Source organism: Salminus brasiliensis, chromosome 12 (genome assembly GCF_030463535.1).
Source record: "Salminus brasiliensis chromosome 12, fSalBra1.hap2, whole genome shotgun sequence".
NCBI lineage: Eukaryota > Metazoa > Chordata > Actinopteri > Characiformes > Bryconidae > Salminus > Salminus brasiliensis.
Genome location: NC_132889.1, coordinates 31,355,906 through 31,373,040, shown reverse-complemented (window position 1 = coordinate 31,373,040; position 17,135 = coordinate 31,355,906). Strand labels below are relative to the sequence as shown.

Here is a 17,135-nt window from a genome sequence, read left to right as displayed (position 1 = left end):
CCATCATTCCAGAGAACACAGTTCTTCCACTGCTCTACAGCTCAATGCTGGGGGGCTTCACACCCCTCTAGCCCACGCCTGGCATTACGCATGGTGCCAATAGGAGCTTGTTTATCTGCTCCAGAGAGTTAAAAGTCACTGAATGTATTCATTAGAAGAGGTGTCCACAACTATTTGGACATGTAGCGTATATACAAATGGCTTATTTTACAGCAATCTTGATGGCATTGTTGTGCCGCACAGAAATGACCACACAGGGTAACACTGAGTATTCCATATTTATTTCAAATGGCAGGCGGATGCAGCTATACTGTACAGAGAGCTTGCTGAAAGTGAAATTTACAACACATGAACTGCTATGACCATGATGCTGCACTGGAGAGAGAGTGGGTAATGAAGTTTGCTTAGATCACAGACAGATTACACCAGAGCATCATATTTTTAAATATTAAAAATAAGAGACAACACCAGTAAACGAAAATCAGAAATGATTATACAGCTCAATGTAATCAATCCAGACACGGAAACAGAAAAATAGGCTTACAGGCAGACTGACCTGACTGCGCAAATCAGATAAAATACAGAACGGCTTCAACCTCGAACTTGCAAGACTAAATGTGCAGAAAACAAGAAGTGCAAAATACAAAAATACACAAAAAACATTACTGCAAACATTAAAGAGGAAGAACATCTATATGTGGTCAAAAAGTAAGCCTGAAGACAAAGGTCAGTGTGCTATCTTCAGCATTAAGGCTCTCTCTCTGTTCATCCCCCCCCTTCTATCATTCCTTTGGGTAACCTTTACTGCTGAGCTGCTGTGGCGGCTGCTAAAGGCAGGCAGTCAGACAGAGATGGACATGTAATTACCGGCGCCATTTCATCACATGAAAAGCAGATGAGATTAATTTGGGAGAAATGACATTTAACAGTGGCTGAAACTCCCCCCTCCCCCCCCCCACTGCTCCCTCCCTCTGGATCGTTCTGAGGCTAATGTTCTGGGCCTGTTGGTACACTGGGTGCCTTTTTTTATTTTTATTATTTTTTTTTTTTTAACCCACCACCTACGATAATAGTAGAGTGCACTGTTAGCATGATGGTTTCTATTCAACTTTTCATTGCTGCACTATGTGCAATAAAACAGGGCTCCACTCTTAAAAAGAAAAAGATGCTTCAGTTGGATGCCAAAGAACCACCACTTTTGGGGTCCATAGAAAGGCAGGCCTGTAATAGAGAGGTGAGCGTGAAGGTTCTTCAAGTCCTTTAAAAGGTATTTTACATACAGCTCTTTGTGGAACCAAAACTGGTTCTGCTATGGCATCACTCAAAGATCCATCTGAAGCCCCTTTACTTTCAAGGGTAACCTGGGCCTTATTTCCACTGCAGGGCATGGAGGATAACCGCTCCACTGGCTTTTCCAACACGGACACACTTTGACCTGGAGCATTTACAAATCAACCCGAGCCCAATTTTCTCAGCAGGGTTGGCTAACCGTACTTGGGACAGCATCTTCTCGTTCAAGCTGTATCTATTGGTCAGCATTCCTGGAGTGCAGCTTGTGCTGCTCTGCAAACAACAAGTACTTCAGTTAATATGCTCTGTTTCACAAGGTAACATGCTAACTAGCTAAAGCTAATGGAAAAAGAAACCGGTCTAATGGGTCTGCACCGTGGGCGTGGTCTAAGTAAGTTGGCCCTGCAGTGGAAAAGAGGCCATGGCATACTGCTGGTGATATATGGTGATAAAATGTAACGATAACGGTAAAATACCGTCCTATGGCCCAGCTCTACCTGAACGCAATGTAACTGTACAGCTCTACCTGAACGCAATGTAAACTGCACTGTATCTTGACTGAAAACCTGATTGAGCACTGAGCGAGACCCTGAGTGAGCTTGGATAGAAATAGACTGAAATCTGCCTCTGAAGATTGCCTGAAATCGGCATAAACAACCCCGTTCCTAACGCTACCCAAGGTTTACTGGGAACTACTGTGGAAAAAGTGAAGCACTGAATTTTTACAGAGCTGATTCAAATGTAGATGTAAATCATTTCCACATGGAGTAAAGCCAGCCAGGTCAAGCCCTTTTGGAAGTAATTACATTGGTGAGCGGTCATGAAAAAGCTTGTATCTCCTTTTTTGATGTTTTTTCATTTTTAACATAATGTAAATATGACAACTGTTCTTTACATGGCTCAAGATGAATCAAATTTCAAGATGAATCAATAAAAATTGTACATTGACTTCTATGGAAAGTAAAGAAGCATTTCTACACCTGTAAAGTTGCCATTTTGGAGATATGAGGTTTATGCATGACAGTGACAATATATTAGTCATCAAAAAAGACGTACACCTTTATATCAAGCATACTGAATGCATCACTTTAAGCGTAGTTCAAGTCAATTCAATTAAACTCAAATTTATTTATATGGGCTTTTTACAACAAGCATTATCCCAAAGCAGCTTTACAGATATTTCAGGGTCCAAGTCTCGTTTGAGCATGCCAGTGGCAACAGTGGCAAGAAAAAACTCCATCAGAATCGAGAGGGATCCCAGAACTGCTGCAGGCGCTAACTGTCCATGCCCATTTCTCTTACTTTTCACAAATAGAGGACAGCAAGCAGCGCAGGTCACTGGAAATACGAGTATACAGAGTGACCAGACAGACAAAGACAAACAAAGAGGAAAACAAACATATAAAACAGCAAGATATAATACAGTCGCATGAAGTGGCATCACTTGTCTTCCAGCAACCTTCTCTCAACATAACCAGCTCTAACTTACACATCAAAATAAACCTATTTCACAAGACCAACGTGGGTTACAACTTAACACAGTCTTAACAAACAAATCAGGACATTTATAAACTTCCTCAAAACAGCCACATAAAAGATGCACAAAAAAAGCCCTACTCTATCCTATCTTTTTCAATATTGGGTTTTAGGTTGGTAGGCTGCGAGATGCTAAAACAATGTGGGTCACCTGACTATAAAACCTCAAAAGCAAGGTCAATGACCTCTATCAAAAATAGCTTTGCTCCTGCAGAAGGAAAACTTGACAGGGCTGGACGTTTTACAGATGCTGTGAACAATTAAAACAACCTGAAAAACAAACAAAAAAAACAAAACAAACAAAAATATGTTCACAGAGGGTTTGTTCAATTTACACAATGTTGTTTAACATCTGCTAATATCTGTGGACTTTCACAGCAATGCAACTCAGCAATCTGCAATTCTTAGTAAAAGTTGACACTAGCATCTTGAACAAGAATAACGCATCAGAGGACAGGTCACATCCATGGCTGCTGGTCTCACATGGGTGAAGCCACATCCGAGTTCAATTCCATATCCAGAGTGAGGGATTCTGGAGAGAGAAAACAAAGAAACAAAACAACAACAGCATGAAAAATAAGGGTAAGGGTAAGGGTTAGGATAAGGGGTTCGAGTTCAGGCACCACAGTATTTATTACAGCAGTGGAAGTGGAGCTGAAGGTGATGGTTCAAGTACATTATTTGGGAATGCTGGAAATGAATCATAATAAATTATTAAGTATATTATTATTATTATTAGTAGTAGTAGTATAACTATCCTATTTTTTTTATTATTGTTGCCATTATGCAAAAACCTTTTATCTCCAAAATGTCAATGTCATCTTAACAGGAATCTACCTTTCAATGGAAAACATTTTGGAGAATTTCTTTTGGTCCACATTTCATGAAATCGACACAATACAAAGAAAAAGAGAAGAACAGCAAACACGGACACATATTTTCTATTGGGTGATAGTGATGATGATATTTGCATTTTAATAGATAATACAGTTGCACTGTGCACACTTTGCTTAGATTAGTAAAAACCAACCTGGTCTAAGAAAGCTAATGGAATATATGCAAATCATTTCTATAAGATGCAAATTCTTTGTTTTTTTTTGTTTTTTTTTTGGGGGGGGGGGGGTTTCGAGATCTGCCGTTGGAGATCGACAGCATAGGGATACTGTAAGAAATCTGGGTTGTTAAGAAAGGATGTCAAGTTACAAGTTAATAAGAGAAAGTCATCAACACAGTGACCGCTTGCACATATGGACAATGTTTTTTTTTTCTATGTCACATTCATTTGTAATGATATGTGCATAAATAGTGTCTTACATTCTCTTTAGAATGTGTTCATCTGTCACCACATTCGGAAGAAAATGACATACAGCTAGACTAGCTGATCCTAATACCAGCTAGCAAGAACATATTTGTCTAAAAATGTGTGAGGCACCTGTGTGTTCACGTCCTATTAATCAGTAAGAAATATTGGTGTAATGAGTAGTGAGTTACTTATCCATTTCTAACACAGTAAACACTGTAAGGTGCACCCGTTCACATGAATAAACCACTAAATAGGGAATCAGTGGCTCAATAGGTCAGAGAAGTATATGCCTAGTATTTAGCCACAGCAGCGCACAGCTTAATGGAAAGCTTGCACAAAGATGGTAATATGTGTTTGTGTCTATGTCTTACCAAGAGGTCCCGGGTTGGTCTCTTGCGCTTCGGTGTGCATCAGCGAGTCAAGAGTGCGAGGAGACATGGGGAACAGATCACTCGTGTTTCCAGAGTTAGTCCTGCGTCAGAAACACACACACAAACATGTATGATAAAACGCAATAATTTGAAATGGCTACATTATACATCACACATTTCAGTCAAAGTTGGAAAAGCAAACGAATGTTAGTGAGAGGTTTAGGACGGGAGGCAAACCCAGTAAGATTCCTGTGTTCAAGTAAAGTAGCAAGAAAGTGTGTTCTTGCTTATTTGACAGTAAATATGAGAATACATATGAGCTCAGTATTGCGAACCATGTCTTGTAATGTGCACTTTTATGGGACAAAAAGTCAACAACAGGGGTCACTCGACTTTACTGAAAGAGCCTCCTTAACCTCCTTGACCTCAAAGACAAGGTCACAATGTCTCCAGTCAAAGAACGGAAAGAATTGAGGAAAAAGGGAAACTCATTTTCCGATAAGAGCAGTCTTGACACACACCACAGATGGATGCTTGGAGTTAGTGATACTGTTAATGAAACCACTAATACATCACTAAATATTCAATACAATATACTGTTGCTGCCATATGAAAACCTGACAACTCCTCAGCTGCCTTTTACACGCAACACGATAAGTGGAGCCATAAAAACAATCCAAAATTATATGGAATAAATCTCAAAACAGATAAAAGCTAAAAATAATTAAATAAATGAATAAAACATTTGGCCTCATTCACCAACATCTTTCTTTTCTTTAATTTACTCTTGAGAACAATTCTAACAAAGTATCTCTTGAGTGGTTCAGCAGCTGGATTAAGCAGCTGCCAACATGACCTGAGGGTCGCTGGTTTAAGTGCTGAATACCCGACATTAGCAGCCAGAGCCTGAGAGAGCACAATTTGCCCTGCTCTCTTCATGTGGGTAGATGAGGTCCTCTCTACTACGGTGTGATGCTGGCCTGCATGGCTGTCTGCTAGCTGAGCTCCTCTGAGCACATTGGTTGCCTGGTGATGCTGCATTTTGTCGACAGCATTTCGCAAAGAGGTGGTGGCTGGTTGAGCATGTGTCGGAAGAGGAGTAAATCAGTCCTCACCCTCCCAGCCCTACTCCTAGAGTCACAAGTGATAAAAGTACTCTAAAGAACTGCAGAATTGTCCACAGCTTTAATCTGATATTGATGGATCCCACTGCCCCTGTAACTGAACAATATAACAAGAAAACATTGATGAATGTCAGAATCTTCGTAAGAACTGCGTTTCAGGGTTTTTCAGAAAAACAGTTGGTGAATGAGGCCCATTGTTCTCTTCTAATTTACAGTTACCATGTTGGGGATATTTAGGTGTTGGAGGTTTTCTTACGACAGTGACAACTTGGAAATGTGAAATGAATGAAGGTTTAAAGTGAAACATTCTGAAGGCTTGAGAAAATCTTTTAAAAAGAAGATGATTAGGTAACGTATTAAATCACAGAAGGACCCTTACAGAAGTGACACTACAGAAACTACAAACAACAAATACATCAACCAAAGCAATGTCATATAACAGAGGCCAAGAAATGATGCAATCATTTGGAGCACACCCACACAAGAGATCCCACTACCAGGCCCTGTCCAAATCCAGAGACTGTTCACTGCTCTTGGTGACTCCATCTAGTGCTAAATGGAGTCCTTTACAAGTAGAATAAAGCCAAACTTAGTGCAGGTACTGCAGGATAAGAACACAATAATGTAAAAGCTAGTGCAGCTTCATTTAGGGATGATTCACCCTGATCCCTAAGCCTGATCTGAATCCTTTCATTTTGTATTTCTGTCCATTTTTATTTAATAACTACATTAATTTAGTTAAGACTGCTATATATTACCATTTTTTTGGTGTCTCAAATATTGGCCTGGTCACACCAATGTATCTTCAAAATGGTAACTTTCCAAGAGGACAAAAAAAATGTCTCTTAACGTTCAATGGAAGTGAATGTAAAGAGATTTAAAGATTTTAGAGATTTTTGCATGACAGCAAACATTTTTACAGTGCTGCTCTATTGTGCGCTTATTACTTCTTTCTCTTTCCCTTCGAGTGGGTATTAGCTGTGCCTTCATATTTTATGGGCAGCTTGTTTAATAAATAGGGGTGTAACGGTACGCATATTTGCTCCGAACCATCATGGTATGGGGGTCACGGTTCGGTACACACAGGTGCATGGAGAATACACGGTATGCAGTATTAGGGTAAATACAGTAACTTCACAACCTTAAGCTGCAGGTCGCTGGAATTGTAGGGGTTTAGCAGTAGGGCTACTGTAGTCTTGTTTGCCCCCCTGTAACAAAAACTGTAAAATTAAAAAGAAATGAAAATAAACCCTGGTTAGTGTTACTTTTTTTTGGTAACACACTTCCAACCCCGCTATGCGAACCTAACTGCTATGCAAACCGAACAGTGTACTGTCACACCACTATTAACTACAGTCAGCACACAAACACTGCAGCTATAAACATATATTATAATAATATTAATGTCATAACATCTAGCTAATGTTCCTGGCTTAAGAGAACTGAAGGGGATGTGTGGTGCTGGAATGGACAGGGCCTTCTGTCAGGCAACAGAAATGCAGATTTAACCTGTATGTTATTTAGACCCACTCCATGTGTTAGATAGGTTCTGTTCATCTGTTTAATGGCACATGTTAATACTGGGGAAGGGGGGGGGGGTTGATCCAAACATCCTCTTTACTTTCGCTCTCATTCTCACACACACACACACACACACACACACACACACACACACACACACACACACACACACACACACACACACACACACACACACACACACACACCAGCTCCCTATTGCCTACCCAGGGAAGCCGTTCCCCAGCAGTTCGCTGTCCGGGAAGTCCATGAAGACAGAAGGACACCTACGGAAAGAGGTCAGTTTACAGCCTGCCACACACACCCACGCACACGCATGCATGTGTGGGCACACAGGCATAAGCATACACACCCCCACAAACCATCACGCCCTCATGATCTCTAACACAGCCATGCTGAAAAAGTTCTCCATTGTATTCTTGAAAAAGCTAAAGTGTGGGACCAATGCGTTTGTGTGTGTGAGTGTGTGAGTGTGTATGTGAGTGTGTCACTGGATTTATCACTCTTCAGTCTAAGAGAAGTCACTTTATTAAAGGGGAATTCCATCGAAATGTTCAGAATTTCTGCATGATTCAATCACCTAGAAACACTGTTCACAGTGGTCTGATGTCAAATGTCTGTAAAGAACCGGACATTAATCAGGGGTTGTGATGGTTATTAGTTTGACAGACGTCCCGTGGTTACAATACCCCACCTCCACCATTAAAGCGAATCCCGTCCGAAGAGGGCTTACAACTAGAGCTGGGCAATGTGAAGATATTTTATTAAATCATGATATTTTATCAAATCGATTTTGATATCGGAATACATAATATGCCTCCTTAAGCATATTAAGGATATTGCTAGTGCTTAAAAAACACTGAATCACTAAATCAGCCGCAATTTTAACTACCAACAGTATAATTAGGCTGGTTTAATTAGATGCTGAGTAAAAATCACTGTGTTCAGCAGGGGAAAGTATCTGACTGAGAATCTGTCACTACTGATGTATTTAGTCAGTAATTACATGTATTGTGATGAGTATTGTTAAAAAAATGAAAAAATTAAATATTGTGACCTAGTATTTTAACCATATTGGCCAGCTCTACTTGAAACAAATGGCAAAATGCTAATGCAGCTAAAAAAGCTATAGAGTTTGCCATGTAACTATGGGCAATTCCATTTTTTGGCAGTAATACTGTAATATACAGTAAAATAACAGTAATACATAGTAGCCACATACACCCACACACTGTATTAGTCACTGTCAACAGTCTTTGTTAACTATTTCAATTTTCAATATGATGCATTTCCCCACTTCATCAACAGTTCCCAGTTTGACAATCACCCGCCTTTACGTTTGACGTTATATGACGTCTCTAAATGTACGTAGTTCCTCTCTACTGTTTTACGGCTCACAGAACCAGAGAAGGAGAGGAACGTCAGCTGACCTCACCCTTTTTAAAATTGATGTAGAAACATTTGGGTAAACAGAAGGGAGCGGAAAAGGCCAGTGTGGGAAATCCAAGGAGTAGCTACCCTGCTAACTGTGGGACGGCCACAAAGTGGGAAACCTGCTGGCTTTGATCTGAGCACCAAAACCTTCCATCCAACATAGAGGCAAAAAGGAAAGGAGAGACACCAGACCTTCACAGTGGCCACATATACACACATACACAATAGCATGCATGTGCACACTGATACTCATGCACCCATGTGTCATAGAAATATACGTGAAATCCCTTCCCCATTTCCATTCACACACACACACACACACACACAAACACACACAGATAGTGAACAGTACGAACAACTTACGGGGTGACGCAGATAAACTTGGTCTTCAGGTACGGCTGAATGGCTGCAAAAACAACAAGCAAACAACAAAAAAGTGATGTAAGCACTCGACTCGACACATGACTCAACACATGGACACGCTGTCCCACTACCACGCATTTCCTAGTGTGACACACCTTCACTCTTTCAGAGAAAGAGGACTTCTAAAAGACAGGGGTAGCAGACACCCTGCTATTCGCAGAATACATGATGTCATGTAAATATCTTATCTTGCTGTTCCCAATACAGCTAGAGTCAGCAAAGGTAGTTTTCTGAGTAGAAGAGGAGGAACTTTCCATAATTTGGGGATTCAAAATAATAATAAAATATAATATATATATATTATAATAATAAAATGACAACATGACAACAAACATTTCTCAGTAAAGAATATCCATGTTCTTCCTTAACTGTTCCATTTCATCCACTGAGAGCAGGCAACCTCATGAACACCCCCATTCTTTGAGGGAGGCCACAGACAAAACAATTTGGAACCAAAAAATGGTTCTTCAATTGCATTATTTAAGGAATCCTTTTTAGCACCTTTATTTTTTTTTTTAAGAGTTCTGGCTATACCCTGACTCGAACACTGCGTGTGCTTAAACAGACACACACACACTTCTCTCACTTCTCTATTCTTTTTCTGGAAAACAAAACTAAACACTTTTCCTTCTTTGTTCTTTTCCTTCTCTGTAATCGTCCCTTCTCCTTGTTCCCTCTCCTGTGTTCTCACCCCGTTGAATCACTACAGCTAAGCCGCTTTAAAAAACTGCTTGCTTATTTGGCATGTACCTGCTTGGCTGAAATTCATGAAGTTCATATTTTGCTCTACTTCTTATCAATGAATGATTTGTTGGAGAGTCACTGATATTGCTTTCTCAGCTGAGGCCTAAAGCCTGTAGGCTGGGCTGGGTTTGGGGCTGGTGGAAATGCTGCTGTAGATCAGCAGGGGGAAGCTCTTACCACATCCAGGCTCTTGGAAGTCAGCGTCAGGCTGGGCCTCGGGCCGGCAGTACTTGCCAAAGGCGTCCTCTTTGGGGATTTCGGGGAAAAGGTAGACTAGTGGAGAGACCAGGATGTTGGTGGCATCCATGATCTTATAGCCCATGATGATCTCAGCGAAGGACATGCTGTTCAACTGCTGCTTAGTGTAGGGCTCCACTGACTGGATCTGTGTCTTACCTACAATACAACAGTGAATTTATTCCAAGTCATTTCGGAGCATTTCTATAAGTGAAACTGTGTTCTCTGGAATTGCGGTGTGCCCTCCAATACTTTTGGCATGAGGTGGGGTGGTGCTCATCCAACATCTTGACCTCAGTAACACTCTTGTTGCTGAATTCAATTTAAATCCTTCACAGCAATGCTCCAAAATCTAGCAGGAAACCTCCCCAATAGAGACAGTTACTCCAACAAAAGCAGGATAAACTGAATCCTGAACGAGCAGGTGTCCCAATACTTTTGTCCATTTATTGTACCTTGCAGGAGCATTACTGAATGTAGCCAATCTCATCCCTTCCGTCAAGGGACCATCATTATATTTAGGTGGCGGTCCATGGTAGTGTGTTGTGCTAGAATATCAAGACCTACACACTTACACACATCACAGAAAGTCTCTCTCTCTTTATATCTTTATCTCTGTCTCCCTCACAAAACACAGACAGAGAAACTCACCACTGATGTCTTTCTCCACCCAGGTGAATGTGATGCCTCCCTCCTTACTGCTCTCACTGAAGCGTAGCAGAAAAGTCCCAGGAGGCTTTGGGCTCAGGATAGCCCTCTCTCTCTCCTTACTGATGAAGCCCATGATATAGCTGACACACACACACGTAAACACACACACACAAACACACACAGAATGGAAGTTAGCCAACTCTGATTTAGGCCCAATAAAGCTATGAAACAAGGCCAAATTGAGAACATGGTACAATGAAGTCCAGTAAAAGCACTCAATTCCAGTGTGTATATGTGTATCAATTCCAAAGGAATCAAATATATGTGAAATATATAAACTGAACAACAAAACTGTTGATGTTGATGTAACAGGTTGTATCTTGTCTGCCAGCATATCATCAATGTTATGCAATGACCTTGTATCTCCAGAATACTGTTTTTACAGGAGAAAAAAAATAAATTTAAAACGTACATCTACTCTCAGTCTCCGCCCTTTAAGTACTCTTGAAAAATGCACGTTAAGGCTCATTTATGCTAAGTGTTAAAAATATGGAAATGGACGAGGCCTTCTGTCCGTACTCTGGCTTCATTTTGTCCAGATTTGTGCAAGTTTTCTGAATGCTTGTGGACGGAATGATGGGCCAATGGTTCAAGCAAAATGCAACCACTGGTCATATGGACAAGACAAAGAAGAACCCAATGGCAGTTTACACCGCTAGCACTTTTATATTTTTTGTAGTAAGTGCATCGCACTAATAGTTTTCCCTCTAAGCTGCTCACTGGTGGATGTATTCTTTAACATCCATGCTAACGTAAGAACGAATAGAAGTATGTGCCAAATACAGCGTTAAATGGACGTCTTAATTTTCATGCGTAAAGGGAGTATAAGTGAGTCTTTAGGGGGTCGAGAACAAACGTGCGGAGGTGGGGCTTTAGTGATGTGTGTGCAGGGTAGAAAGCAGCCAATCAGAGGCTTTTCTGCTTCAGATATCCCTACAGAAACCAGCGGGAGCGTCAATATTCAAAACATGTCACAATCACAGATACGTAATAGAGCAAAAATATCCTCTCTACTTTATCATCAAGGCGGAGTTGCTGGAGGAGCAGAACTGAATTTTTAAACACTTGGGGATGGACAAGTCAGGTTTGGAACAGCTAATGTCTACATTAATGCAATCAAATGGTTACTGTTGGACAAATCATATGTTTTAACAAATAATCAGTTTACTTGCATTTTAATGGAAGGCAATGTAAAACGGACAGTTTGAGGCATTTCAATTGGTCTGTTCGTCCTGAAACTTTAACACAATGTAAAGAGTGACTACTACATTCACAATATGTCAAAAAGATTTTTGCATAACCTCAAGGACATGGTTCTATTCTATACATCACTATATATATATATATATATATATATATATATATATATATATATGCATTTATGAATATGCAAATATGAATTTGTCATTTCTACAATCAACAATGCTCACCCCTCGTTCCACAGAGCCAGAATATACTTCTTCACCAGATCAATGATGTTATCCAGCCATACCCAGAATGAGAAACCTTTCCCTGCCATGTTCTCCTGCAAATCATACACACACATAAAATTCATGGTTTAAGTGTGCCTTTGTGTTTGCCTCCACAACACAGTAGGAACAGTGTAGCAGTCACTGGAACATACTTTGCAAAACTTGGCCCAGGTGATCTGGCACCCAGAGTAGTTGACGCAAGGACCTATAAACACATGAAAATAAAGGAAGAGACGCATTATTCTCCATAAAGTGTGCTCAGCAAGTCCAGTAGCACTCATCTGCACATATATGCGTCCAACACATGTCCAGATTTAGACGTACCAAGCAGTTTCTCTGCAAGTGTGGTGAGTTGCTCAATGGTCAGGCCTCTCTTGGTTGTGGAGGAGAACTGCCAGCTCAGCACTTCAGCCACTTGATCCCACGTGGCCACAGGAGGCTTGGTGAAGAAATTTACATTCTGAAAGCAGGGAAGGAAGAGCATAAATCAGACGTCGGGGCAAAGCATAGTGAACAACAGAGGGCGATATTGCAATACTGTTGCTTTTACTCACCTTCGGATGGTTGGTCAGCATGTTGTACCACAAAATGGACGCCCATGCATTTGGCATCTGACAGATGTTAGAAATGACTACAACAGGAAGCGAGTGCGTCTGTTGAAAACGAGAAGAGATCAGATTACGGTCTTGCAGAGTGCAGGAGCTCCAGTCAGGTATCTACACATCTTTGGACATATAGTGCATCTGGCTGGATTACTGGGTTTGCCTTGATCACCCCAGCAGGTACTAGCACTGCTACCTACACTAGGAGGGTAAGGACTTAACATGTCTCCTCCAACACATGCGAAACCAGCCAGCGCCTCTTTTCAAACCACAAGCAATGCAGCATCGCCAGGCAGCCGGAGGAAAGCGACGGGCCCTAGAGCCATCGCACCAGTTAACGGACGCCTATGTTGGCAAACATCCCTCAAGAGTGATGAGATGAGCACGGCTCTCTCAGACTCCGCCTGCTGATGGCAAAGCAGCATGGCTTGGGATTTGAACTCATGACCCTCAGAACACAGAGCCACTCTGAGCCCCAAAATGTTGGTCTTTTATGTATCAAGATGTTGCATGGTTACTTTGGTTACTGACTATCACAACTTCAAACCATCAAAAGACATCAACATCAGCAGTCATCGCTATTTTATGTCAAATTGACGTTGTCCTGACGCTGAATTTTGGTCAGCCAACGTCACAACCTACATTACCAGATTTGTACACAATCAGATAACAACAGCTATTGAGACTGGTGGCCAGCTAGGCGCACGCACACACACACACAAAAAAAAAAAAAAACAGCTTTGCGCTAATGACTTAATGAGTTGGCATAATTACACTGCTGTGTGTATTTTAGTGGAAGTAGAGACCTCTTCTAATTGCAGTAATTTCAGTTCTCAATTAACCATGAAAACCAAATATGCAGATATCTGAATATATCTGAAGGATTTCTAACTGCCCCAAACAGGCAGCCTCCCTTCCACACACATGCACAAAAAACAGCAGTGCTTCTCAGATGCCTGCTGCCAAGCCATCAAATGCTTTCATGGCCAGAAATATTCACAAATGACATACCTGTATATGAATAATAACAGTTGTTCGACTTAAACTAGATCAACACACTGCGTGCATCAGGCCTTTTTAGGAACCAATTTATGAAGTGTTATTTCTGAACACTACTTTTCCATGGCTGCAGGCATGCAGACTGAAATAGAATCTGGTGAAAAAATCTTGCTGAGAGATGTGAAGCTCTATTGATGAAAAGGCTCAGAGCATGAGGTGGTTCTGCTGGTCTGGGAGGGTTAATGTCCCTCCTGAGGGGAGCTTACATGAAACAGAAAGGTTAGAGAGTTCAATGGACTCCTTAAGGGAGGGGCATGTTTACGGATCTAGTTGTCTGCACGCAGCGAGTGAAACTGAAATAAATGTCTAGAGAAAACTGAACAAAATTCAGCTCTATATCTGAAAAGCTTCAGAGTGTCTTTTTTTTTCTTCTAAAAATCATATATCCACCAGAAATCACATTCCAAGGCTCTATGGGCCTCATTCAGCAACCACTGTGGAAAAACCCACTCACAAAGATTCTGACATCTGACACCAGTGTTTTCTTATTTGGGATGTGTTTAGTTTATAAGAACAACAGGATCCATCGATATAAGAGCAGAGCTGAGGGCAGTTCTGCACTTTAAAAACATCATGAATTTGACATCAAACTTCAGAAAAGTCTTAGGACAAATGAGGGCCATCGTTCAGTAATTATAAGGAAAACTTAGGAATAGGAATATAGTAGTGTTGGCTGGTGTAGAGTAACGGCTTACAGCGCCGGACAACAACATTAGGCCTACTTAGATGCTCATATACACAGCACATTATCTTTCCTGCTTTATTTTGAACATATTTAAACATACAGACATCAGATCTCCTCCTTGCACACCTCCTGTGACAATTAAACTTGTCAAACTACATGCATCTACCATTAGAAAGAGTCTGCACATCAACTGTGGCGAAAGCTACTCACTCATCTAGTGGTCTGTTGTTGGACTTGCTAGGACGGTCTGACCTGGCCATGCAGTAGGTTGATTTAAATGTTCTACACTGGAATTTGTTTTGTGGACAGTTCTGAGATCCTTCGCCGCAACCTTCTTTCTAATGGACTCAGAGAGCACTTTGAATCTGACCATGATGATCCCACTTACTTTAATAATCAAGAGCAAAACGGACTAAGGCTACGTTCAGACAGCAGGTAAAAATGGGCCAAATCTGATCTTGTGACACAGATGTGTTCTCTGTTTGAGAGTGTGAACGGCAAAAAACACACAGAATCGTTCCGATTTGGGCCGATATCCAATATGCAGTAATGTGGCTCAGTCTGAACAGCCAGGTCGGAAACCATGCAATTTTTACAATAATCCAACTCGACATTCGCTGCAGAGAAGGGAGGTTTTTAGTGGTAGAATAGTGAGGTAACAGACCTGATAGATATTTGGGGTGAGGTCTCTGTTCAAACACATTTAGATGATTCCCTGTTTTAAGAAATTTCTAAAGAAATGTCCAAAAGTGACCACAGGAGGGCGCTGCTGCAGCGTCATAGGAAAATAAAAAGCTAGATACTGCGCCTTTTTTACAGCAAGCTTGAACACATTCTGATTAATAACACAGCTGTCGGCCTCATGTGACGCTGACGAAGATGAATCTGAAACTTTTCGATTCTTTTAGATCTGGCCACTTTTACCTGCTGTGTAAACATTTAAATAAGAGAGGCTCCGTCAAAATCCCCTTTAACATATTTAATGTGGAACTTTAACTAATATGAAGCCCTCGGTTTCACAACTACTACAGTACTACAGTAATATCGTATCTGTGCAACTTCTTTTTTTAAGTGTGTGAGCATCAGATATCCGCATTTACACCAGTGTGTGTGTGTGTGTGTGTGTGTGTGTGTGTGTGTGTGTGTGTGTGTGTCTAAAAGGGGAGCGAGAGATTTTGGTTATTTGTGTGGTCCAAGGTTTTTAGTGACAGAAGTGCTGCTTAGTTACACCCACAGCAGTTCAGAGTGGGCGCCATGGCGACAGCCATTAGCATTGTCTCATTAGAATTCCGCAGAGGGCACCGATGCCCAGGAGTCGTGGAATGGACTTAATCACCAATCATTTAAACATCATCTTTAAGATAATAATAAGATTTAAGCTAATCGCGGCCGATTGTGTGCCCAGCTGGACTGTCCTGCCAGTTCATGACAAGGGTTCTGATTATTAGATCTGCCCCAGTAATAAGGCAGATGGGAAATGGCCTCAAAGAGTGCATCAGACCCATCAGTGGGAAGCATCTGAATGCATATTTTCAATTTTAATAGAAATAGTCTTCAGTCAAGCTGAGAAAGTCACATGTGCACAGTACAGTACTGGATGTGTGTGCATGAGCTCTCTCTCACCTCAAGGTCAATCTTGAGGCCCTGGTGGTAAACCTCTGTCTCAAAGGTGATAAGATGAAGCTCCTCAGTCACAATAAGAGAGGCCTGCCGGTCAGAGGGCAAATTCATTAGTGTTTTCTCATTCACATAATCACTCATATGTAGATCTTACACTAGCAATTGCTTAATATCACAAACTGCATCCACGGACACAAACTCTTCCTGAGCAGCCACTTACATCACTGTTAGTCCGGCCTCCATTGCCACACCTCTGTTCTCGTAGAGTCTAAGAAACAAAAATTAGACAGATTACCTCAACAATTGCGTCACACATCTCTACTGCTACTTTTGCATTTATTTACAGTAAGAATGATCAGTTACAAGCAGCAAGTTCAAATTACACTTGTGTATGGGTGCTCAAGTACTTAGCTAACTGCATCAAGTATTAAAATCCTGGAATCAGTACTGGGGAATATGTTCTTATTCACTGGCAGAAAATATACAGACTGACAATGTAGTGATTTAATGTTTTAACAGGACTGTGACAGCTTTCCCGTAATTGGGAGTACATTTATTTATTATTATGACACATTATTACTCTGAAACACAAGCGGGGGCGTATTGTCAGTGTTCTCAGAAAAAGCCCTGTTAAAGCTGCTATAGTACGCGAAAACAATATTTACCCTGGCAAACTTGAATAAAGCATTCGGTACAGGGACGTACAAGCTAAGTGGGAATCCATGCTGGGCTAAAGGCTAATCATCTCTTCAGCTAGCTAAAAACACAGTGCAGAAAAGGATGGCAACACTGTCTAGTAAGACACTGTCTGTGTAAGCTAACACACTGTGTGTAAAACAGCCAATCAGAGCAGAGCTTGTTAAATTATTCACAAATTCACCATAAAAGGAAAATCAGATTGTTTTTCAGCAAAATAACAGGGTTGTAAATGGGAACGTAAAATTACATCTAGACACTTTTCAGCCGAACCAAAAAGTCATTTAAC

General features: G+C 41.0%; 1 protein-coding gene across 2 annotated transcripts in view; it reads right to left on the bottom strand.

Annotated features, from left to right (window-relative positions):
- Nucleotides 1-259: 259 nt before the first annotated feature.
- stat3 (signal transducer and activator of transcription 3 (acute-phase response factor)) overlaps nucleotides 260-17,135 on the bottom strand; it is a 39,412-nt gene continuing 22,536 nt past the window's right edge. The window contains exons 13-24 of one of the 2 annotated variants that reach the window (XM_072692901.1): nucleotides 16,371-16,418; nucleotides 16,154-16,237; nucleotides 12,739-12,837; nucleotides 12,509-12,644; nucleotides 12,337-12,389; nucleotides 12,143-12,237; nucleotides 10,653-10,792; nucleotides 9,942-10,160; nucleotides 8,961-9,003; nucleotides 7,370-7,429; nucleotides 4,501-4,601; nucleotides 260-3,358 (exon numbers count right to left, since the gene is read on the bottom strand). In XM_072692901.1, coding sequence (XP_072549002.1) covers nucleotides 3,306-3,358; nucleotides 4,501-4,601; nucleotides 7,370-7,429; nucleotides 8,961-9,003; nucleotides 9,942-10,160; nucleotides 10,653-10,792; nucleotides 12,143-12,237; nucleotides 12,337-12,389; nucleotides 12,509-12,644; nucleotides 12,739-12,837; nucleotides 16,154-16,237; nucleotides 16,371-16,418 — 1,131 coding nt within the window. In that variant the 3' untranslated portion in view covers nucleotides 260-3,305. The remainder of the gene's footprint in view (nucleotides 3,359-4,500; nucleotides 4,602-7,369; nucleotides 7,430-8,960; nucleotides 9,004-9,941; nucleotides 10,161-10,652; nucleotides 10,793-12,142; nucleotides 12,238-12,336; nucleotides 12,390-12,508; nucleotides 12,645-12,738; nucleotides 12,838-16,153; nucleotides 16,238-16,370; nucleotides 16,419-17,135) is intronic. The other variant, XM_072692902.1, reaches the window with a different exon arrangement.